This window comes from Panthera pardus, unplaced genomic scaffold (assembly GCF_024362965.1).
Source record: "Panthera pardus isolate Hobbes unplaced genomic scaffold, ASM2436296v1 HiC_scaffold_20, whole genome shotgun sequence".
Lineage (NCBI taxonomy): Eukaryota > Metazoa > Chordata > Mammalia > Carnivora > Felidae > Panthera > Panthera pardus.
The window spans coordinates 58221398-58244956 of NW_026526766.1; the positions used below are offsets into that span (position 1 = coordinate 58221398).

General features: G+C 51.4%; 1 protein-coding gene across 3 annotated transcripts in view; it reads right to left on the reverse strand.

Annotated features, from left to right (window-relative positions):
• PAX5 (paired box 5) overlaps positions 1-23559 on the reverse strand; it is a 194733-nt gene that overhangs the window by 125721 nt on the left and 45453 nt on the right. For all 3 annotated transcript variants that reach the window (XM_053908105.1, XM_019454478.2, XM_053908106.1), the window contains exon 6: positions 5136-5311. In XM_053908105.1, the coding sequence (XP_053764080.1) occupies positions 5136-5311 (176 nt within the window). The remainder of the gene's footprint in view (positions 1-5135; positions 5312-23559) is intronic.

Consider the following 23559-nt stretch of genomic DNA (forward strand, 5'->3'; position numbering starts at 1 on the left):
CTGGGGTTTGGCTGACCCACTACTTCTCCAGTCCTCTTGTCCAGACTGCCTCTCACCCATCCTCCATTCAACTACCTAGACCGGCCCACAGTTCCCTGCTATCTCACACTGCTTCATGCCCTTGCCCACATTGTCCTTCTGCCTAGAATGCCCCCTCCGGCCATCTCTACCATATCTAGATTCTGCCCATCCCTCAAGACACAGCACTAACGGCACCTCCTCCAGGAAGCCTGCCCCCTTCCTCAGCCCAGCACACTGGTCTCCTCAGTCCCTCCTCTCCGTACCTCACCTCCTTCTGATGGGCACGGTCCCAGTACAGAGGAAAACGAGCTCCTTGAAGAAAGGAAGCATGTCCAGCACCTCATCTTTTTCCCTACAGTCCCAGCCCTTTTTCTGAGTCAGGTAGGTGTTCAGACCATCTCTGATGATCAAGCTCAATTATGCTCAGAAACTCAGGAGTAGGACACCCACAGGAATAGGCAATGCTCGGCCCAGGGCCACCAGCCTGGAGAGAAACCACCATTCAGGGGGCAAAGCAGCGTAAGCAAGTGGGAGGCATTTCTGGTGGCTTTCTCTTTCAGACAAGGGATAGGCCCTCTCCCAGTTTAACCCCCCATGACCTTTGAACTTCCCGGGAGGTCAGCAGCACATCCCCTTCCCCAGCTGTCTTTCTGTCTCTGGCCCGATGGGAGGGAGGGCCCTGGGCCGGTTCCATTTTGCGCCCGTATTGATCTGTTGGCAGCAATGGGCTGGATAATTAGCCAGGAATTAGGGTTTCTATTACAGCCAGGAGGCTGCTCCAGCTGATTTATCACCTGAATAATTTACTGTGATTGAAAGGAAATTAAAATGAACTCCATTTGACAACTGTGAGCTTTTATGGGCTTTAGTGAAGGCTCAAAAGCCAGATTAATAGCCTGGTGTTGGTTAATAGTCTGCCGAGAGTAAATACGGCAGGCTGAGCTCCGAGGCGGCCTTCCTGCCGAGGCCGGAGGAGGGACCAGCTCCCGCTAGGAGCAGGCAGGCGACAGCGTCACCGCGAGTTTTACTGAAACAGATTCCACTGTTCAAAACGCACTCACCACCAGCACTTGTTTCTTTCCTTTCCTTTTCTTTTTTTTTTTTTTCCTCTTCCCCTTCAGGGTGATTTTTACTCACTCCACATGCAGGGAAAACAGAATTGCTTTTTCAATAACCATTTTGAAAAGGAAGTGTTTCATTGCCCCAGAAGTGTGTACACATTACACCCAGGGCCAAGGGTTTACTAAGTTTCCATATAAAAGCAGGAAGCCTGCCCTACCCACCCAGGGCAGATCTGGGTGGCAACAGCGGCAAGGTGGGTGTGGGTGTGACTGGTAGGACCCCAGCCTGGCCTCGACGAGGAATGTTCTTCCCATGAGTGGTTGGGCTGGGTAGGCAATTCAGGAGGATTTGACCACCAGAGCCCATGGGGAGGAAAGACTCTGAGGATTCTGGAATGACAGGCAGACTCCGGCTGCCAAAGGCCAGTTCCCAGAACCAGCCAGTTAGAAAACGTTCCTAGAATCTTTTGGGGACAGGGAGGCCCATGCAGCCATCTAGCACAGAATGAGGACAGAAGACCCCGAAGTCAAGTTCCAGCTCTGTGGCCTCAACAAGTTCTGGAAGCTCCCTGGGCTGAAAATGGGGTGAATGGGAAAAAATGTTCCAATCTGTGAAATGGAGCTTACCAATCTTGCCCACACTGTTCAGCAGGCACTTAAATTGTGAGTCCAAGGGAAGAATGGATGTGAAAGAGCTTTGAAAACAGTATAGTACAGTACCCTGCTTAGGTGGGGACGGCCACTGTTGTTGGGTTGCTGCTGTGCTATTGTTGTTGTTGGCAAAATCACAATTACGGCCACCACAGATAAGGAACTGAGGTCCAGAGAAAAAGCCACCTGCCCAACAGGGTGGAGCCAGGACTCAAGTCGAACTCCCTCAACCCCAAAGCCAGATGAAGCTCTTTCTTCCCCATAGGCTGCTCAGTGAAACTGAGAGCAAGACCCCACCAAGGCCACTAGGCCATGGAGACACAGGTCTGCTCACATATAGAAGACACGCCACCCTCGGCTGCCGGAGCTCCAGGCCCCCTTCTCGGTGCCACCACCGTGCCATGCTGCTCTGGGGCTCACAAGGCAAAGCAGAGAGTGGGCACGAGGGGGTTCATACCCTTGCGTGTCAACCTTGTACGGCAACTTGTACCCTTGACACGCACTCTTTCCCGGTCTGTGGCCCCTTGCTTTGGCTGTCATTTGTCCAGTGACTGGGAACCAGGAGCGAGGGTACGTCATTCATAGTCCAGTGCCTGTGTGTGTGCCTGGCAGCCCCGTGGCCTCACCTTCCATCTCTCCTCATTATGGCACATTACGGGGAGGTGAAGCAGATTAACCAGAAAGCACTGAGTCAGTCATTATCCCGCCACACGCTCGCCCGCAGGCCCCGCCTCAGAGCCCACACAGACACAGGCCCGCGGTCGTGTCCGCGCCATTCTGAAGGACACTGCACAGCAAGAACGTTAGGAACAGGGCCCTTGCAGAGTTTGTAACTCGGTCTCCTCCCCACCAGGCTGTATCTCTACAGGGGCCTATCAGGACCTGTCCCTCAATGTTGCCTCCTCTGTAACTCCTCCCCCGATGCTCCCAAATGAGGCAACTTCCCCATTCATCAGCGCCCGCAGAACCTTCTCCCTTGCCTTGCAGGTTCTGGATCCATGTCACATGGCCCCTGAGAGAGTGTGGGCAGACAGAGTTGACGCTTGACTCATCCCTCTGTCCCCCTGGGTGCCTGGCACTGTGCCAACCTCACAGGCAGCATGCGAGAAATATGTCGGATAAGTGAACATATGAATGTCTAAGCAAGTAAGGAAATACACGGATGGCTTCTGGACTCCTCCCAATTATGATGCCCTGCAGTCTCTGCCCAGATTTCCTGGGCATTCGAAGCTAAAATGATGCAGACTCTGAATTCCGTTAAGAATCGAGGGAAATCCAGTCTCTAACACTGAATGCCTGCCTTAAGTAAACAGAAACTTAGTACAAGTGCTGGAGGCTTCATGAAGTAGAGACCAGGTTGAGTGTAGAGGCCTGGGCCCTCACTCTTCTCCACTCACTTGCTGGGTGACCCTGGACAAACCCTGTCCCCTCTCGGGGCCTCTAAAAAATGAGGGAGTTGAAAGCTTGCCTCTGTACCCTCTGCTAGTCTCTCAAATCATGTGATCTTGTCGATGGTTAGAAGATACATTTTCTCCCCAGTTCTGGAGGGAAAGGTAGGCTTCATCCAAGGAAGGCTCCTTTTCTTTCTCCTCCTGTGTCAGATGGAAAGTGGCTTTGGCCACCTCTCAGAAGGGCTCTGAGCAGAGAGAGAGGCTGTTTGTGATGGAAACAGACTCTTTACCTGAAAGCTCAAGGTCTAAAATGTGTGGGATCAGCTCTGTCCAGCCCACAGGACCACCTCACTCCCAGGGGACACTTTACGTGTAGAAGAAAGACCAAAATCTTGACCACAGCGTACGAGACCTGACCCATCTCCCCAACACTCCCACGCCCCCACGCCCTGAAGCCCAGGCACAGTGGCTCTCTTGGCCCTCTTTCCATTCCTCACCTTGCCGTGCCCCCTCTTACCTCAAGGCCCCTGCCCTTGTTGTTGCCTCTGCCAGGCACATTCCCCCCCACCCCGTGTCCCTTCTCCTGTCCTGCCCTACCCTTCAGGGCTCAGCATAAAAGCATTTGCCCCCAGAAGCCATGGTGGCCTACAGGCTGGCTCAGCTTGTGCTTTATTCTTTCAGAGAACCTCAGCACCTAGCACATCTGTAATCCATGACCTTTGGGGTTATTCTTACTTATGGGATTCTTCCACATATCTATAGGTTCCCTGAGGGCAGGTCCAAGCCTGTCTTGTTCACTGACAGTACCTAGTGCCTGGCTCCATGCTTTGCACACAGGTGATACTCCTTGGTGTTTGTTGAGTGAATACATGACTTGCCGTGTGGCCTTCAGACAAGTCTCTGCCTCTCTGGGCCTCGGTTTCTCCGTATGAAAACAAAGTGGCTAGATGGTCTGTGAGAGCCCTCACAAGAACTGCTCAGACAACTAGACTGTCATAGGATGGTCGCCCTGGAGGCTTTGCTCACTCCTCCCTACTCAACATCCCCTCTGGTCCCTTTCCCCTCCGTGGGAGCTTGTGCACACAGCCTGTAGGGTTTTGACTGGCTCTATGGGAAAACTTCAGAAGCCCCATCTAATTAGCATGTAAAGGAAACTCAGCGAGGCCAGTCCTCAGCACCAGGATCAGCTAGCTAGGTCTCTGACTTGCCCACCAGATGGGAGCTCTCGGCAGGCAGGGAACATATCTGAGCCGCCTATGCCTGCCAGGTAACCAGCCTAGACTGGGCGTCAGGAAATAGTCTCTCGAGTTGCATCTGGTACTTAGGGACCTTATCCAGGCCCCAGAAGCCTCTCACTGGGCAGATCTTTCTGGTCCCATAGCTAAGACAGTGACTGCTTGTCTGTCCACGGTCAGCAAGGGGTCATCCTTCTACTTCTCTCCCTGTCTTGCAAATGACCCGGCTGGGAGTTTGTCCAGTGAGACACTTCCCCATCTCCAGACTCTTGGATTCGGTCTCTAAAAGCATGCCAGGGCGAGCTGACACGTGGGCTGACGGTGGGGTACACGCTGGCACCACTATAACGTGCTTTGTGACCGTATTTCCATCTTTATCCTGACTGGCAGGATGGTGACCCAAGACCACCTCCAGTGGCCCAGAAGGTCATGACACCAGCTCTGTGCCGAGAGCCTGGGGAAAGGACGCCATTCAGCAAAAGCAGAGCAGCCAGACAAGTCATGTGACCATTCCCCACCCCGCCCCCACCCCCCCACCCCACAGGCTGGCAAGGGAGACAGAGGCACCAGGGCAAGAAGTTGCCAGAACCCCAGACAAGTCCTCCTGACCTTAGGGGACGCTGCAACCGTCCAAGTCGGGCCGAGAACAACGAGAAGCCCGCCTCTGAGTAGAACCCGGCATTCCCGCCCACACCCCGCCAAACGCCTTCGGGAGGGCCCCCCCCAGGTCTGCGTCTGGCTGGGGGGTACGGCACGCAGGGAGCCGTGGGGCGTACCTGCTCGGGCTTGATGGGCTCTGTGGTGGTGAAGATGTCCGAGTAGTGCTGCCTCTCAAACACGCGGTCCAGCACCTCCAGCTGCTGCTGCGTGAACAGTTCTCCCCGCATCTGCTTCCGGAGGAAGTCTCTGCCTGGCAGTGAGTGGCCGTTCGGCACCGGAGAGTCCTGAATACCTTTGATGAGCATGAGAGAGGAAGGGGGGGGAGGGTGCAGGTTACACAGGTTGCTAAAAAAAGTCACGTCAGCCGGTGAGAGAAGACAGCCTGAGAGACCCACAAGCCCAGCTCCTTCCCTCACGAGAGAGGAAACAGACAGGGACTCAGACAAGGGGGCCCTCAGTCAAGGTTACCCTGCTGGTTAGTGCAGAGCCAGCCTCCCGTAGCCACCTGCCAGGCACCATGTGAAGCCTTTTCTACATGCATCATCTCACCTAAAACTCACAACGACCCCAAGGTAGGTAACGTTATTTTCCCCATTTTGCAGATGAGAAAATTGAGACCCGAGGAATTAAAGTCATTCACCTGAAGATTAGAGCTCAGGTTGACCGGAAGGCTTAAGTACCAGGTGCCACTTCCTCTTCTATAATGAAGATTCCCCCACCCCGTTTTGTCCCAGAGCCAAGGCCCTTAACCCAGAACATCTGCCACCACATCACATGACCAGTCAATAAACCACCGTGCCAGGACGGCTGTGGGGAAGGACACCACTTTCATACAATTCTGGTGGGAGCCCACCGGTCACACACCCACGATACACAACTTGACAAAATCCATCAAAGTCACAAATGCACATATCCTTCGATGACACAGTTGCGCCTCTGGAAATTTTTTTTTACCACTAGACTCACACGTATGGGAAGTGATATGCGTGCAAGGTTCTAGTTGCAAAAGACTGGAAACAACACATGAATTTATTTGCAGGGGCTGGTTAAATAAGTTACGGCGTGCTCACACGGTGAGCCGCTGCAAAAGGGAACAAGGACTCCCACCGTGAACTGATACAGAAAGATCTTCGGGATACACCGTCCTATGAAAAATAAACCAGGTACAGCACAGCATGTATAACGTATAACCTTTTGTGTAAAAAATAAGAGGAAGAAAATAAGACTTCCCACGCATTTTGTGTATGCATATACAAAAGGAACTCTGGGCACCATGAGAAACATTTAGAGCACTTACCCATTCCTTTCCGGGAGGTAGGAGCTAAGTGGATAGAGGTGAAGGGGGGAATGCTTTTTTTGTTTTATGTTTTGTGTTACTGCAGAACTTTAAAGGTACCACTTACTCAAAAACACGAATTACCAAGGGTTAAATTCTGTATGTGTTCTATGTTGTTAGCTCTCCACACTGTCACCATCTCTGGTGACGATGCTTACATTTCAAAGAAAATATTATGAATTACCAATAAAAAAGAAAACGGGAAGAAATATTTTTTGTGAGCCTTGAGCTTGAACCACTCAAAGTGAAAGACACAGCAAGGAGGGCAAAAGTTTCAAGCAAGGAAATGGCCTTGAGGGCCGTGCATCCCCCAGGGCCCTGTAGGACCCGGTCGCTCATGCAGGGCTGACCAGAGGTGAGGCGTCAGGCCCAGAGGTGAGGCATCTGCCTTTGCCACTGGGGAGCCCAAGGGAAACCAGCGCTTGTCAGATCTCTCACTGGCCCTCACACAGGCCTTGCCTGATTCTCTCCTACATCCCCCTCTGCCAGCACATGCTGCCCCAGACTTCATCCATCATGTCACAGCCCCACTCGTGTGAGGAAGGAGGCCCAACCAAGGAGCTTGAAGCAGTAGGAGGCTGTGTCACTGAGATGCGCCAAAAGCTGGTGTCTCCCTAACTGTCCTATCTGGGGGCAAATGCAATGCAGGGTCTGACACTTGAGCGAAGTCACCAGCTTTGGGTGTTCACACGAATGCTGGCTTTCCAGTGTCCTCCATGGAGGCTGACAGCTCAGAGCACCTTCCTCTACGGGAACGGCCTTCAGAGGCAGCTCATAAAGCCCCTTGAGAAAACAGATCCCAGCTCCATTTGGACCCAAGAGGATACCACAGGCTAGGCTACAGCCTGAATGACCACATACCCCAACACATGGACCACGATGAAAGCGGGGCTCTCTGGCTGATGTCCCCCAGCCTAGAGTTGAGGCACCTCCACTGGCAACCTGGGACATTAGTCTTCCACAAGACCGGTCCCTCCCTGTTCCTGTCCATAGGACATCATCCTCAGAGTCCCTTTTTCCATCATGGCCCATCCCCATGGGGGCTATTCCTACAAGGACAGCAAGACTAGCAGAATGTGGGAGCTCACAGCCCTGTCTGTGCTCTCCCATTGGTTGGCATCTGCCAAATAACCCTATTATCAAAGGATCAAAGATACATGTACGTGCGCGCGCACGCACACACGCACACACACGCACACACACTCACGAGGACAGCTCATCATGCTCCTCCTCAGCTATTGCGATGGCCTGTCATCCTGGCCCCAGTCACTCCTGCTCAAGTATGATCTTGCCCTGGGTCCCCAGTGCTCCCGTCAAGTTTCTCCCTGTCAGAGAGGAACCACATCTGATCGTAAGAGACGTCTCTCTGCCCACCAACTTCACTGATACTCCCCAGCCCCATCCTGCCAGCCAGGCCCCAAACTCCTCATGAAGGCTCCTTCCTGATAATTCCCACCCAGGTCTTGCTCTGCCCCCAGTTGGACAGTGTCCACCTCTCCCCCCCCCCCCCACCAATTCAGTCTGCTCCACTAGATGTGCCAGCCAGGCTGTCCTCCCACAGATGTCCACAGGCTCGATCCCTCCCCCGTGGGATTCATAGGCTGGGTTCTTTGCACAGCCCATAGTTCTGGAAGGGCAGAACTTCACCCCCACTAAGGGAGCTGAGGGTGGCTCTGCTGAGGACCCCTGTGGGCAAGGTCACCACCTGGTCACTGAGTAGGTCCCGGCACAGAGTAAAGGCTCAGGGCACAGGGCCAACTCAGGTATATGCACTGGGGGTCCTTGGAGTCCTATCTCCCTGAGGACAGGACAGCTCAGGTACTCCAGGCACAGACAGCCTGGCGGGGCCCTGCCCATCTAGGAAGACTCACTACATCCCACTCTGGCTTTCCGAAAGTCAACCATAGCACTCATGGGCCAAGCCTGGGAGAGGGTCCTGGCTGTCCTGGTGACCCAGACACTCCTCGTGGAAGACGGCAAGCTGGAAAGACCACCTCTCCAGGCATGTGCCCTGACCTATGACCCTGCTGCTGTCCTTGCCCCTCCAGCACCCCTGCTTTCTCCATTAGGAAGGGAGGCGAGGTAGGTCTACCCTGTCACCTAGTGCAGATGCCTAATGTCTGTCATTTCCTTGGGAGGCTGGGGACACTTCTACACATATAATCACCCATTTAACAAGTATTGATGAAGTATTTACTCTGCACCAAGTGATGTTTAGAAAAAACAACAGAGGATCCAGTGATGACTAAGACAGGCCCCTCTTTCCAAACTAGAAAGGGCAGCCACTGTAGCCAAGTACTCCCACAGACATACGGCTACAAACTGTGATTACTGCCAAGTAGAAAAAGGGTCCAGAAACATATGCATAGGACTATGGATAATGAATGGGGAAGGGGTGTGACCGCATGGGGAGGAGCCAGAGAAGTCTTCCAAAGGGAAGTCATGCTTGAAGTGAGAGTAGAGGACAAGGGTCAGCAGTGCAAAGAGGGTGGGGGTGGGGAGGGCATGCCAGGCAGAGGAGACCGCCTACAAAGGCTTAGACATGAGGAATCGAAAGGCCGGGGGAGAGATGGTGAGGGGAAGAGACCCCAGGGGACCATGGAGAGGCAGGCTGGGGATGGCCTAGCAGCCCCGGACCCCACAGAAGGCCACGGGGAAGATCTGAGTCCTGCTGGGGGAGCAGTGCAGGGACCACAGGAGGGGCTAGGGAACAATCACCCTCCACACTTCTCAGTCCCAGGACCTGAAATGCTAGTTCCTTTAGATCAGGCTGTTCTTTCGAAGCCCTGCTCCCAAGACTCATCTTTTGGAAAGACTCGGGGCTGGCCACGTGAAATTTGCACTTGTGGGCATCTGAATATGATGCTTGGAGTCAGGCTGTCACCCACAGGTCGCCCACCATGCTCCTATGGAAGGTAAACCGTTCCTCGTTGACATGTGTACCCTGTTACTAGGACAGACACAGCCTGTGAGCATGCGTGCCACCTCCTCCAGGATGCCCTCCTTCCTGCCCCAGCTGCTTCATCTCCCACTCTTTGGGCTCTGACCACTTTCTCCCTTTTCTCAGGTGTCAAGGCCCCTGGGCTCTTTACTCTGACACTGCGCTATTAGCCGCCTCAAGGGGAAGCCCCAGTTAATTCATCTCTGTCTGCTCCATGGGGAGTATTTATGGGATAAATGAACAAGTCAGGAATACCTGTGACAACCACTCTCATTCCGCAGGTCTGGTCTGCAAATGTCAGCATCCCTCTCTATCTGACCTCATTCATTCGATCATTCATTCTTCTCTTAACCAACCTCAGTGAGCAGGTGCCGTGCTAATGCCGGCATACAACGATGGGCAAAAGCCGCCCTGGCCCTGCCCTCATGGACTTATGTTCAGTGGAGGAGGGAAATGTTAATTGAAAAATAATCAGACCAGAAAAGGCGCACGTGTCAACCAAGATAAATACTCTGACAAAAAGATGCATAATTCTCCGGCCAGGGACACAGCTGACCTGCCTCTGGGAGCCACACGTAGTGGGTACACAGTGAGTATGAGCCAAACAAACCAATTGTATGCTAAGAGACAGCTATAAAAATGAATATCCGAAAATCATCCCTGGCACAAGGGCAGGTCTGAACCTCCAAGCCTCCAGTGGAAGTTTCCATAGCATTTCTCATCTGTGCTGCAAAGATGCTGTCTGACTTCGTTGGGGAATGTGGTCTTGGAGACAAGCTACAGAAATGCTCGGACCGATTTTATTCCAGGGAGAAAAATCTGAACTTGCAATGTGAATGGTATGCTTAAATATATGGATAGACATGGGCAAAGTACAAAGGTATACAGGGGGCATGGTATCTTTAAATCTTTTTTTTCTACTCCAAATCAAATAATATGTAATAGACCCAGTGCTGGGCTTAGTCAACCATGGCTCGTAGAATTAACATTCTGGAAGCTAGCTTCAGGGGAGCAAGGGGCAGGAAGCCCCGTCTCGGGGAGCAGAGAAATGCTGGCTTTAAATTTCAGGTTAAACCAATGTTATTCACAACCCGGCTTTGAAGCTAAAAGCTTTACACAATCGGGTCTGGTCACGAAAAGGGGGAGGAAGCAAAATAGCCTCAGATTCCCATCTGTCAAGAGAAAGCTGTCTCTTGTGTGTCTTAAAAGATCATAAACCCATTGCGTTTTCTTCAGAGCACAGAAGACTCAGAGGTTTTGCATTTTTCTTGAAGGGTTCTGGTTTGTTTCTTTAAAAATCATCATGTACTTTATGTCTGCAGATGCTCACTGGGAGGAAAAAAAAATAAAAACAAACAGGAATCTCCATAATCCCTTCTGGTATCATGGCCTTTGGGATGTAACTGTAGCCAAAGGCCTAGGAGCCCCAGGAAAGGAAGCTGGAGCCCTTGGGTCAGTTTTCAGCCTTTCTTGGGTCCTCTTTCTCTACAAACCCAGACAAAGCCAGAGCCCTTAGTGAACCTCCTCTGTCCTCACCGCTGCCCCTCTGCATGGCAGGGCAGTGGCAGAGCCCAGTGGGAAAAGGGTTGAGAGCCAGCAGACCTGGGTTCTAGCCCCAGCTCTGCCCTTACTTGCTGTGTGAGCCCAGGCAAGTTTCTCGCCCTCCCTGGGTCTCAGGGGCCCCATCAACAAACTAAAGAGGCTGAGTCAATCATTTCTAACCATTTTCTCCTCCAAAATCCACCCAGATTTTGTCTACTAAATAGTATTAAATAACCATTAACTTATTTTCCCATTTTGGTTGTTTTGTACAGTCTTTTCAGGGTATCCCCGTGCAGTATCCATTCCACCCCTAAACAACTGCCCACGCCTAGCCAGGGGATCCCATTCTCTTTGCCAATACTTGGTTTAGGAACAGACATGTGAAGAGCAAGGGGCTGTTGGGAGCTTCTGGGAGGAAGTCAGAGAAAGGAAGAAATCTCTTCTGCACTAGGATACACTTACCCTTAATCTTTTTGAATTTGTGAGAATAAGTCCCAGATCCCATTACTGCTGTATGCACTACAATGCCCGCTACCCTTACCCCAGGGCCCAAAGTCCTCTCCCCATCTGGCCTGCAGGGTTCCGTGGTAGTGACACCCAGCCAGTCTGTTGCCTCTGGCCCACGCTGATATTCTGACACCCCCCACGCTCCCAGGCCTGCCTCCCCCAGTGAAGATGGGGCAGAGCTGGGTCTTGGCGGATCAGGCTCAGAGAGGTTGAGTAACAGAGAGGTTGAGTAACCCCACTTAAAGTGGGGTCGCTCAGCTGGGATGTGTACCTAGGTCTCTTCTCTGCTGTGTTCTTTCCACTTCCCTTTACCCTTCAGGTCAGCCACTAAAACTAATGCCCTCCATTTCCTCATCTGCAAACTGTCACAAAGGTCTGCAGGACAATCCCTGGGGCTTTGGTAAGGATTAATGAGATAATCTCCAGGAACGTGCTTAGCACGGTGCCTGGTGCAAAGTTAATGTCCAAAGACTGTTAGTCACTGTCACCATCATTTTCACCAGGGAAACCCTTCTGAGGCTTCCTCAAGACAAAGTCCAAGACTTCAGGGCCTTCATGATCTGCCCCTGCAGCCACAGGCACCCCTCAGTCACTCCACAATGTCATCCCAGCAGGGTACACCTCATTCCTCAAGTGTCCCTTCACGGCACTCCCCGATGCCACCATTCGCTCCGTTCCCTCCGCCGGCTGGCCTTCACTCCTGCCCATCAAGGCTCAGCCTAAAAACCACCTCCTCTCTGAAGCCTGCCTCCAGATCCAAAGGCTGAACTACCTGCCCTTTCTTCTGGGTCTCCTCAGCAAGCTGCACAAGCCACCACTCTGGCCTGGATTTTGCTCCTTACAACACATCCTGTGAGGCTGGTCCCCATTTCACAGCTGGCAAAGATATGAAGTATCTTGTTCAAGGCCACAGCAAATGCTTGCATACCTATTAACATGTCTTAGAGTGAAGCCAGGACTATGGTGGACGTGGCTCACACACCAGGGAAGCCTGGGCACCCCAAACTCAGGCCCAGACGCAAATCCTCACTCTGTATCTTACAAGCCTATGATATTTGAGAAACTTCAATCTCTTGAATCCTCGATTTTGCCGTCTGTAAAATAGGACAATAATGAGACCTGGGGTTGACAAAAGAATGGGATGAGGGTACGTGTAAAATGCTTAGCATAGTACCTGGTACACAGTAAGTGCTGAAAAAACATAAGCCATTTCTAGGATTATTCTTTCTTTCCTTCCCTGCTAAGAGTATGAGCTCTCTGAGGACAGAGGCCACGTCTGACTCACCTCAAGCACAGGAGATGCTAATCAAGGTTTGTTGATTGAATGCATAACCTAGGAAGACTTGAGGGGATGCAGGCCTGAATGACTTGGGGAACTCGGCAGCAGGACAGTCTCTGGCGTCATCAGAGAACTCGGGAGAAAACCTTCGGGAGTGACCTCCATGACATCAGTGATCCGGAGAAGGAAAGAGTGAAACGACTAAGGCCTTATGTTCTAAACTACTTCTAAGAAAGATCTGAGGCAGTTCATAAACTTTTAAATTTTAAACTCAGCTGAGCTCTAAGCTCCCAGCAACAACAACACAACGCCATTAATTCTTGTACTCTGCATGGGGGTGTCTGGATGCTGAGGGTGACCCAGAGACGACTAACAACAGGGAGGGGGTCCTGCCGGAGGGGCCATCCGAGCCAGACCCCAGATAAAGAGAGGAGACAAAATGAGAAGATGAGGGGGATGGGATTCCTGGCACAGACAATAAGATTCAGCTGAGGACATTTCTAGAGCATCTACTATGAGCCAGGCCCTGTGCTGGGGACCAGGATGGCAGGGCTGGAAATATCCCGTGGCAGCGCCAAACCAAAATCGATGTTCTGGGTGATTGTATAAATACCATCTTAAAGTGGGGCCGCAGACTGAGAAAAATCAAAGTGGCGTGGAGGAGAATTCCATTGGAACTACCATTATTCAGCCATTAGTTTCACTCAATCTTTCTTCTCAGAGAAGGAAAACGCAAAATTGTAAAATTGCCAAATACGTTCGGGTTCGACCAGAGTGAATCCGATTGTGCCGTGTGTTACCCAATGTGTCATAGGCTGTCAGTGAGCGAAAGGCCCCAAGGGACCGACAATTCCACACTCCAGGATGGCAAAGGGATTTGTCCAGGGCCAGAAGGCAAGTCCAAAGTGAGCTGAGCCTGGGAACACAAGACTCCTGATTCCTGTTCCAAGCCTCATGGACCCATTCATTCCTGAGCAGCATGCACCAAACTCCTGTTGGCTGTCTGGCCGTGAGTGTGCCACCTGAATTAGAGAGGGGTTTAAGTCACCCTCCTGCCCTTGAGTGGACGAGGTAGAGGAGTGAATAATTCCAATGTAGTAAGTGCTGGGAGCCGAAGAAGCGGAGACAGCCCCGGGAGCCAAATGGTGGTTGGCAGTCCTTATACAGAGCTTGCTCCGTGCCAGGCACTATTCTAAGCACCTTACCCACTTAGTCCCCATAACAACCCAATAATGTTAAGTCTGCTATTTCCCCCTCCCATTTTACAGATAAGGAAACTGAGGTGCGGGGAGGTTAAGTAACTTGCCCATGGCCACACAGCTAAGAGATGGAAGAGCTGGGATCCAAACCCAAGCAGTCTAACTCCAGAGTCTGCTCCTAAGCCTATACTAACCCACTCCACTTAATCCAGACTAGGGGCAAGGGTGATCCAAAAAGCCATGTGGAAAAAATGGAGCCCAAGACTTAAGAAAGAATAGGAAGGAGTTAGCCAAAGAAAGGGGTGGAGAGAGGAAGGAAGTGCATTCCAACTAGAGGGAACAGCTTATGCAAAGGCCCAGAAACACGAGAAAACACGGTGTTTGGGAAATGGCTATAATTCAGTAGGACTGGAATGCAGGAATTGGGGGAGGGGGAAGAGGGCAAAGTGTGCAAGGCTCTCTCCTCTCTTCTAGATGCTCAGCACTGCTATCCATTATCCAGACCCTAATATATACTGTGATGTACAAACAGCACAAATACATAATTGAAGCTCTCATGGTGTTGGTACGAAGAGATGGGATTTCTTTGTGCTTAATTAAATCAAGATGACCTCAACGAATAGGCAGGAAGGAATACCCAGTGCACTGCCACAGGACAAGTCTGTTTTCTCTAATCCATACTGTCCAAGTCCATTACCTTGCACAGTAGTACCTAATTCCTCCACCTTACAGAAATAGGCACACTAATTAGGGAAGATGTTAACCACCACGGTGAAAATATTCCAAAGCGAATGAAATATTACTAGCAGCAAAGGGTGATTTGTTTCTATGAGTTGTGCTTTTAGATGAGATTAAAGAATGCTAAAGGCTTCATTTTAATTATACCTGGAAGGACTCCTTGTGCATGCGTCCCCTTTTTTGGCTTTCACACACACAGCAGTCTGTCCCCCATCCCCGCGGCACAGAAATAAATAAATAAAAGGGTTTAAAAATCATATTTACACTGATATCTTTGCATTACCCCCATTTGAGTTTTTAAATTACTGTCTTTATTTTTTTCCAAGGACAATATAACTAAAAAGAAGGTTCATATTTTGAAGTGTATCTATCTGATCATTGCACAAATGTTTTCAAGAGAAATCACTATATTTCTCCAAGATGGGTATGGGTTTTGTCATAGATCAAAGTGAGAGGGAGGAAAAAAAGATAAATCATCAGAGATCCAAAAATACTTTTCATTTGGAGAAGATATCAGGCCATTTCGATGGGGCTGATGGAGTCCCTGTTCTGTCTCCATTACCCGAGGCAGGCAGCCCCAGCCAGGAGCCAACTACTGAGATTATATTCCCCATAAGATGGTCCCCGATATATATATATATATATGATCTTCAACCTCTATTGATTGACCAATTTCACAAGCAAAGACTGGTGAAATGAAGCTGAAATGAACATCATGCTTTAACTCATTGAACCTATCAGGCCTGAGTTAATCTCACTGTCCACTGTCTCTGATAGAATTCAATTGATCAATCATGTTTCGGTGATAGTACCATTTCACTGGCTTATTGCTTCTTCATTTCAGAGCTTGACCTGTTAGATATACTCGGACTGGCTCGACTCCTCTTGGATACACAGAGATCAGCCTCTGTCTGCCAATGTGTGTCATCTCCTGTCCCAGTTGAAAAGAACTCAAGAGGCTTTTGTGTGGATCTGTGGTGTGTTTTTCCACCAAACACATGCACGTCGATGGTGGACTCAGGATGGCATGGAACTGAGCAAGCACAAACTCTAAGAGGGCTCTGCATTCTGCATGGAACCACCGTCAACTGCACTCAGAAGGGGCATGTGCTTATGTTATACTGGAAAGTGCGTGTGCCCACACCGGGTAAGGCACATCCAAAAATGGTAACCACAACAGCAATAGTAACAGCCGCCACTCGAGCATATGTTCTCGCCGACCTTTCACATTCCTCAGTTTATCTGCCTCTCACAAGAGCCGAAAGAGTTGAGCAAGTGATTACCATTCCCATTTTACAGATGAGAAAATGGGCTCACAGAGGGGGAAGGTGGTTTGCCCAAGGTCACACAGCAGCGTTATCAGGACAGGTGAGACTAAGAGGCCTAGGGACTCAGCTCCTGAGTGCCTCTGCCAACCTCCGGGAATTTCAGGATTGCCAAGACATTCTGGGCACACCACTGTCTTCGACTACTTGGATGAAAGAAACATCTTCAAATCACACGTCCGAGAATTTTAGAGCTTAGGGTGGATCCTAAGATTGTCTGCAGCTTCACGTACAGCTTCGAAACTGAGGCCCAGAGGGCAGTAAACAGTTGTCCAAAGTCACTAAGACACTCAGCAGCCTAACCGGAACTCAAACTTGGATCCCAGGGGCTCAGCTCAGGACTCTGCACTTTCTCTGGACACCTCTCTGATTTGTGCCAAGCCAATGGGCTCCTACCAACAGAGAGAACCTCATTCTCCACTGTCAACATGGCCCAATGTACTGTTATGGTTCCTTCACGGCATTTAATTTAAATTTCCCAACTGCAAGCCAAGATTCTGTGCTGTGGGAAATCAGGGGACAGGGGCTCTGCCCGGCTGTCTGCCTGGGGGAGGTGGTTCTTGGAGCCACAAGGCTGAGCCCAGCATGCGGGTCTCTGGAGGAGGCCAGGGCAATGACAGTTTGCAAATAAGCCTTGCATCTGCTCAGAGCTGGCAGAGTCGGCAAACACACTAATGGACTTTTCCTCTACCCGCGGGGAGCTGGGGAGAAGCTATAAATAAAGTAGGCGCCTCTGGGGGGAGCCATTGCTGAGGCCTGAGAGAGGGCTGAGACTAGGGGCTCGCTGAGAGTGGGGGAAAGGGCTTTTGGGCCTCTCCCTGCAGCACACTGCCTCTCTTACCCACCAGATGACAGTCCACCTTCCAGTAACCCCAAACCCCACATCCCAGATCCCCCCAGTCTGTTTTCCAAATAGTTGGGCCCTTGTGTGATCATATTAATATACTTAAAATTCATGCCTGGCACAGAAGGGTTATGGGGTGGAGGGGTTCATATGGTCTGATCTGGCCACAGTGTAGAGACCTCATCAGAGGGAGATGTGACAGAGGCTCCGGGGCCAGACGATGGTCCCAGCCCAGGAGAGAGCTGACGACGGGAATGACTACCCAGTTCAGAGCCAGGCTCAGGAGACGATCAGGAGCGAAAATCTGACGAATTTAGCGACTCACTGGTGGCAGGGGGCAAAACACACCTCTGAAGTTCCCGGTTAGACGTACTGGGCTGCCATCCACTGATGCCCCATCTCACTCCCAGCAAAATCCACAGTGGATCATGGCCTACAAGGCCCTTCAGCATCTGGGTGCCCTGCCCTTCAGCCTGGCCTTCCTGTCTCCCCTCCTCCCACTCTCCTCCACTCGGTCAGCTCTAGCCACACTGGCTTCCTTGCTGTCCCTCAGTTATGCCAAGCACACCCCTGCTTCGGATCTTCACATCCGCCCTTCCCTCTCTCTAGAAAGTTCCTCCCCAGATGTTGGCTCACTCCTCCCTCCTCAAATGTCATTTCATCATTATGACCACCCTCCAGAAACCAGCATGTACTCCCCACCCCCTCCTCGCCTCACTCTCTATCCCCTTACCCAGCTTCATTATCCACCAGAGCACTTAGCAACATGCTGTTTATTTTCCTTATTTACTTATTCTCTTTCTCTTATTAGAAGATGTCACTCATGAGGGCAGAGGTTTTTGTCTATCCTGTTCATCGCTGTGTCCCCAGTACCTAGAGCACTTAGCAGGCACAATATAAACACTTGTGAAATGAATGGACAAAAGTGGACATTTCACTGAAAGTGACAAAATAAACAAGTACAAAGAAGACAGCCGCTCCTTGATGACCTGTTGGTAAAGGGTGGTCACTGGCCCACTCGGGACATCCGATGCTGCCTTCCGTGCCTGGCCTGGGGCCTGGGAGACAGAACCCCCTGAGGCAAGTCAAAGGGGGCCACCATGCCGTGTTCACCATGGAGGCCACAGTGCCCAACACTGAGTCAGGAGCCTTTAAAAAGATGAATGACTCCCTAGGAGAGAGGCCCAGGCTTGGAAGTGTTTAAATGACACAGATGGTAATGTGCAGGCACCAGCTCGGGCTACGCCACTTGCCAGCTGTGTGACCTCCTCAGTTCATCCGTGCAATGGGCTCAATAAATTGTGCCGAGTCCAAGCACTAGGTCGGAGCGAGCAAGCGGCTAGATCCCAAATGAGATCGCAATGTTGGCACAGCAAGCATCTCCTGTCAGCTGATGAGGACAGGGAGTGAGGACAGGAGAAGGAAGCCATGTGCTTAATTAAAAGGACAAGATATGTACAGAGAGGGATACCGGGCTAGGCTGCATCTCTTGGCTCAAGCATTCGACCATCTTTTCTGGTGCTCTGAGTCCAAGCTTAGCCCCATAAGGGAACCCAATCTCAGCCCTCAAGGGAGCCATCTTCCGGCAGGGAGACAAAGCCTAGAGATGCAGCTATGACACCAGCCTGGGAAAGTGCCCTAAGAGAACCCCAAAGGGCAGGCGGTGGAGGCCAAGAGACAGAAGTCATCTGGTACTAAACGGGGGGTCAGGGAAGGCTTCCTGGAGGGAGGAGGTGGCATCTGAGCCAAGATTTGGGCTTGGGAGGATGAGGAAGGGGGCAGAGGATATCCCGGCAGAGATACGATGTGAGGAGGCTGTGCCACTGACTGAGGGCTCCTGGGAGCTTGGCACCCATGGAGTAGGGGCTTATGTTTCACAGCCCGGATAGAAATCAGCTCATGTTTCTGTCTCCCAAATGCCAGGTCTTGCACAAAACAGGTGCACAATACATGCAGATAGTGTTTTTTACCAGAGTCACAGAACTTCCCAAAGGAAGGGAGCCCAGAGACAAACTGTTTGTTCCAGTGGATCTCAACAAAGATGATCAGATCAGAGGAAATTTGGGTAATCTGTGCGTTTTTGTTACCAGGGAGGAATTACAGCATTTAGTGGGCAGAGTCAGGGGGGTACCCAGCCCCGTTCAGCACAGTGAAGAGTTGCCCTGAGCCCACATGTCTTTGGAATGACCCATCATACATTCAGGTTGGTAAAAACTTTTTTTTTTTAAGGTTTTATTTTTAAGTAGTCTTTACACCCAGTGCAGGGCTCAAACTCACAGCCCTAGGATCAAGAGCTGCCTGCTTCACTTACTGAGCCAGCCACGTGCCCCAAAACTCTCTTTATAAATATCTGAGCCATGAACCTAACTGTTTTACTTATAGACACAAACTTGTGTTTTAATTTACACTGACTTTTCCGGGAATGCAACCATCACATAAATTGAGAAAAGGTTATGCTTTGTTTTGGTTGGAATTGTATCCAGACATGTTCATAGTTTCAGAAAATCAGTTTACTGACTGCAACACCACCAGAAGAATTTGCTTTGCCAAAAAACACAGCTGCCCACATTTGTAGCCGCTGCATTCGTGGTGATTCTCTGCATAAGTGCAAAGCAACTGACTACTTTATTATGTCTTCTGGCGTAGTCATGCCTGAGCATTTACATAATGAAATACACCATTTTATTATGATTTTATTTTTCTTTCCCCCTTTTGTCACAATTGGGGCATTGAATTGATTTTTTAAAATTATGTGGGTAGGTAGCTTATATTGTTTCTAAATTTCATTTTCACATAGCAAAGGAAGCACTACAAAACATTTGTTTTGTTTGTTTAAGGTTTTTTTTAATGTTCATTTATTTTTGCGAGAAAGAGAGAGAGTGTGTGCCAGGGTGGGGTAGAGAGAGATGGAGACAGACAGGCTCCAAGCTGTCAGCACAGAGCCTGATGTGGGGCTTGAACCCACAAACCACAAGATCATGACCTGAGCCGAAGTTGGACACCCAACCCACGGAGTCACCCAGGAACCCCCCAAATACTTGTCTTAAAGAGGGGATGCCAAGTTGACAGGTATTCACTGCATATGCTTTCCAAGGCCCCTCCAGTTCTGCCTGTTAGGACTATCCCATGGCAGGGACTATCTTCCTAATCTGTCTTCCTGAAAAAAGGACGTATCTAGGGAAAGAAAGAGTTCTCCAGACACCTTTCGAGAGACAGGAAGACGAGTGCCACAATTAACTCTCAAATAAATGTACTTCCTCAACATGAACAGTGAGAGCTTGCTCCTAAAAGCCAACACCGGGAACCCCCCCATCCTTTTTAGAAACCCATTTCCCAAACACAATAATCCAGCTAGAACAGAGCCAAGAGGAGACTAGGGTTCCACAGAAGCTTCTCCTTCCTGCCTGGGTCTCTAACAAAGGAAAGAGCAAAAGGCCAAGGGAAGAAAAGACACCTTGAGAAATCAGTGCTCCTGCTGTCCTGCAAACATGCAAAATGGGCCTGGAGTTGAGAGCGCTGGGGAGGTGGGACAAAGCCGGGGTGAGGTGAAAGAGTAGGGGAGTGGGGGAGGAGGCCCATGTGCTCCCCCTGCCACAGGCAGAGCAGGTAAGTGCACAGGCTCTGAAACAAGACTGCCTGGGTCTGAATCCCAGCCCTGCAACGCGCTAGCCTTGTGACCCTGGGCTGGTTATTTCATCTCTCATTTTTTCCATCTGCAAAAGGAAAACAGTAATAGCACCTGCACTTCTCAAGGCTGCTGAGAGCACAGTGCCTGCCACATAGTGAGTGCTTCAGTCTCACTGCCAGCCTCATAAGGCTGAGAGAAAAAGAACATTTGCTCCTCCACTGGTCACACTGCAAGACCAGGGGGCTGGGGGCTGGGGACAGAGACCTGTGTCCTTCCTGGCTCACACTCATCCTCAGCTGGCCCTCACAGATGATCAGTGGCAACTCCCCCATTTTACAGATGGGGATACTAGGGCACAGAGGGGAGGAACATGGACATCGCTCATATGGCAAACTAGTGCTGGATTCCCAAGCCAGACTCCTTCCACAGCATCGGGCTCCTTCTTAAACACTCTAAACACCAGTCTGTACATCTGTGAATAAGAGTGATTGTCACAGGGTGGCACTAGGGATCACTGAATGCAATGACAGAGGGAAAAGCCCTCAGCAAGCCTTCATCAAGCTTAGCTGACTCGGAATTCTGGCCATTATGCAGCACACAGTAGGTTCCTGGTGTACTGATCACAAGGACATGCATTATCCTCTCTCGCTGACCAGTAAGCTCCCCAAGGGCAGTGACCCGTTAGTACCAGGGTACCTAACACATGGTTGGCTCTCCGTACATATTTGTTGAGTGAATTAACGATAGCATGCCTGAAAAAAGAACTGGAAAAGGAAAAAAAAAAAAAAAAGGAGAGAAGGAACTCTGGTGTCTCTAACCAGGGGGAAAGAAAGAGATTACAAGAAAGAGAGAGGTCCAGTCTCTTATCCACTCCTTCCACATCTGTGCTCTGTGCCAGGCTCCATGGTGGGTGCTGAGGAGAAATGGAAGGTGGCTCCTGTCCTTAGAATTCATGGTCTGAAGGGGGAGATAGTAGAAGGCTGCAGAGGCTCAGGGGCAGCCACCCGACTGAGTCTTCTCTGTAAGAGCAAGGAGGGCTTCCTGTGGGAGGTGCCATGCCACAAAGCCCGGGGATGCAGACTGGGGATAGAGGTGGAGAGAAAACCATCTCTCCAGGGCGGAGGGTATAGAGGCAATGCCCACACATGTTGGGCGGAAATCCGGCCCTGAATTTGTCAAGCCACCGCACTGGAACGAAGCAGGAATGCCTTTCTGCTTTTTTTCTACTTTCCACTCGTGCAAGAGACAAAAAGTTGATGTCAAAGCCTCACTCCGTCAGACCAGAAGCCCCTAGGCCCCAGGGGCCGAGGGAAGAAGGGGCCGCGGGGACACCCAGGAAGGCTGGCCGGTAGGACAAGCAAGCGTCTTGCCATCCCAGGTCTGCACTGTGGTCCAAGGGGAGAGCGGTGTGCATCATCCACCTCGGTCCCAGGCGGCCCGGCAGCGCGGCCTCTCCTCCCCAGGCTCGGGGGTACGCAGCGTCCCCGGGTTCCTGACACTCGCTGGGCCGGGTCCCCGCCGCCGGCGCCCCTCGCCTCCGCGCGCATCATCTGCTCCGCTGCCCAGCTCGCGGCTGCCGCCGCGCCCGCGCTCCCCGGGGCCCGGAAAGCTGGCATCCGTTGTTACCATAACAAACTCAATTGTTCTCAGCAGGGCCCCGGCAAATAAAGTCATTCATTACGGGCCTCTCCCGGCCGCCGTGGGCTGCGCGGCAATCAGCGGGCCGCTCGCCGCCCCCTCGCGGGCCGAGACACGCGCCAGCGCCGTTACCTGCCGGGGCCGCCACGCTGTGCCCCGCGGCCCAGCCGAGGCCGCCGGCGGGGGGAGCGCCCGGCCGCCGGGTAGTTTTATCGCCGAACGTCAATTGACTTATACTGATTGGCTTCCTGCCGCCAAATGTCAATTAAATTGCAAATGCTTGGCGGAGCCGGGCGGCGGGCCGCCTCCTTCCCGAGGGCGCCGCGCGCTCCCTTCTTTTTGCGCCACGGCCTGAATCTGCGGTTGAATTTATTTCTCCTTCCACACCGCGGAGGAAAATCCCGATGCCCTCCCGGGAGAAGTGTACCCTCCGTTCCGGGCCGAGGGGGACCGGACCAGGAGGGCGGTCTGGCCTCTCTGTCGCAAGGCGGCACGACGGAATCTCTGGAAATTCCTCAAAGCTCCTGGCGCAGGAATCCTGGTGCGACCTTGAATAAACCCCTTCCCGCTCCGCTCAGGCCTGGCTCTCTTCCACCTGCCTTGGGGGCTCGAAGGAGACCGCAGCCGGGGTCCCGCGTCTGGCTGTGCGGAGGGCGCAAGGTCCGGCGGAATCACTAACATTCACCTGGCGCCGACCCTGGGTCGAGTCGTGTATGGGCACCGTCTAATCTTGTCAACAACCCTTTGAAGCAGATATTACTATGATGCTTTTTTTACAGGGACGAGAATGGAGGCGCAGGTTAGGGAAGTTGTCTAAGCTCTCCCGGCCAAGGAGCCGCCGCTCGAAGATTTGGCAGCCAGATTTTGGAAGCATGTAGCATAATTATTGTGCGCTGTGCTCACGGGGAAGGGCTGTGGAAAAATGAGAAAGGGAAAGGAACAGGGCACTGACCTAGACCTGGGCACCTGCCACTGCCAAGAACTGTGCCAGGTGTTTTGCACTCTTTACGGAATTCTCACAGTAATTGTATGACCTAGGTACTACAGACCCCACTTTACAGATGGGAAAACTGACCTCTGGAGGAGTTAAGGAATTGTTCAGTCTGGGAACAGGCTCATGAACTGAATTATAGGAACCATCTCATACCTACATAGAGCTTTACAGTTTACAAAGTACTTTCTCACGCATTGCTTCTCACCGAGTCTGCACAAGACCTTGAGGAAGGCATTCTGTTCTCTTTTGCCAAGAAGAAAACTGAGGCCCAGAATGGCTTGCCCAAGATCACCAGCACTCAAAGCAGCACTTAAACCCTGTCCCTCCAAGTCCAGTGCTCCACGCCCTACCTCAAAGAGGCCTTGAGGTGAGGGCCACCCAAGTGTGGGCTCTGTTCTTGCCCCCTCTCCCATTCTGCAGGGAGCTAAGGGGGGACAAAAGTCATAACTGGAGTCAAGCTGGAAAACGCTTAAGGTCATGGCAAGAGCAGGAAAGGGGGCTCTCAGGAAAGAAGGCATTTTCTGTAGGGACCATACATGAGGCCCCCAAAGAGATTTTGTTATTGTTAC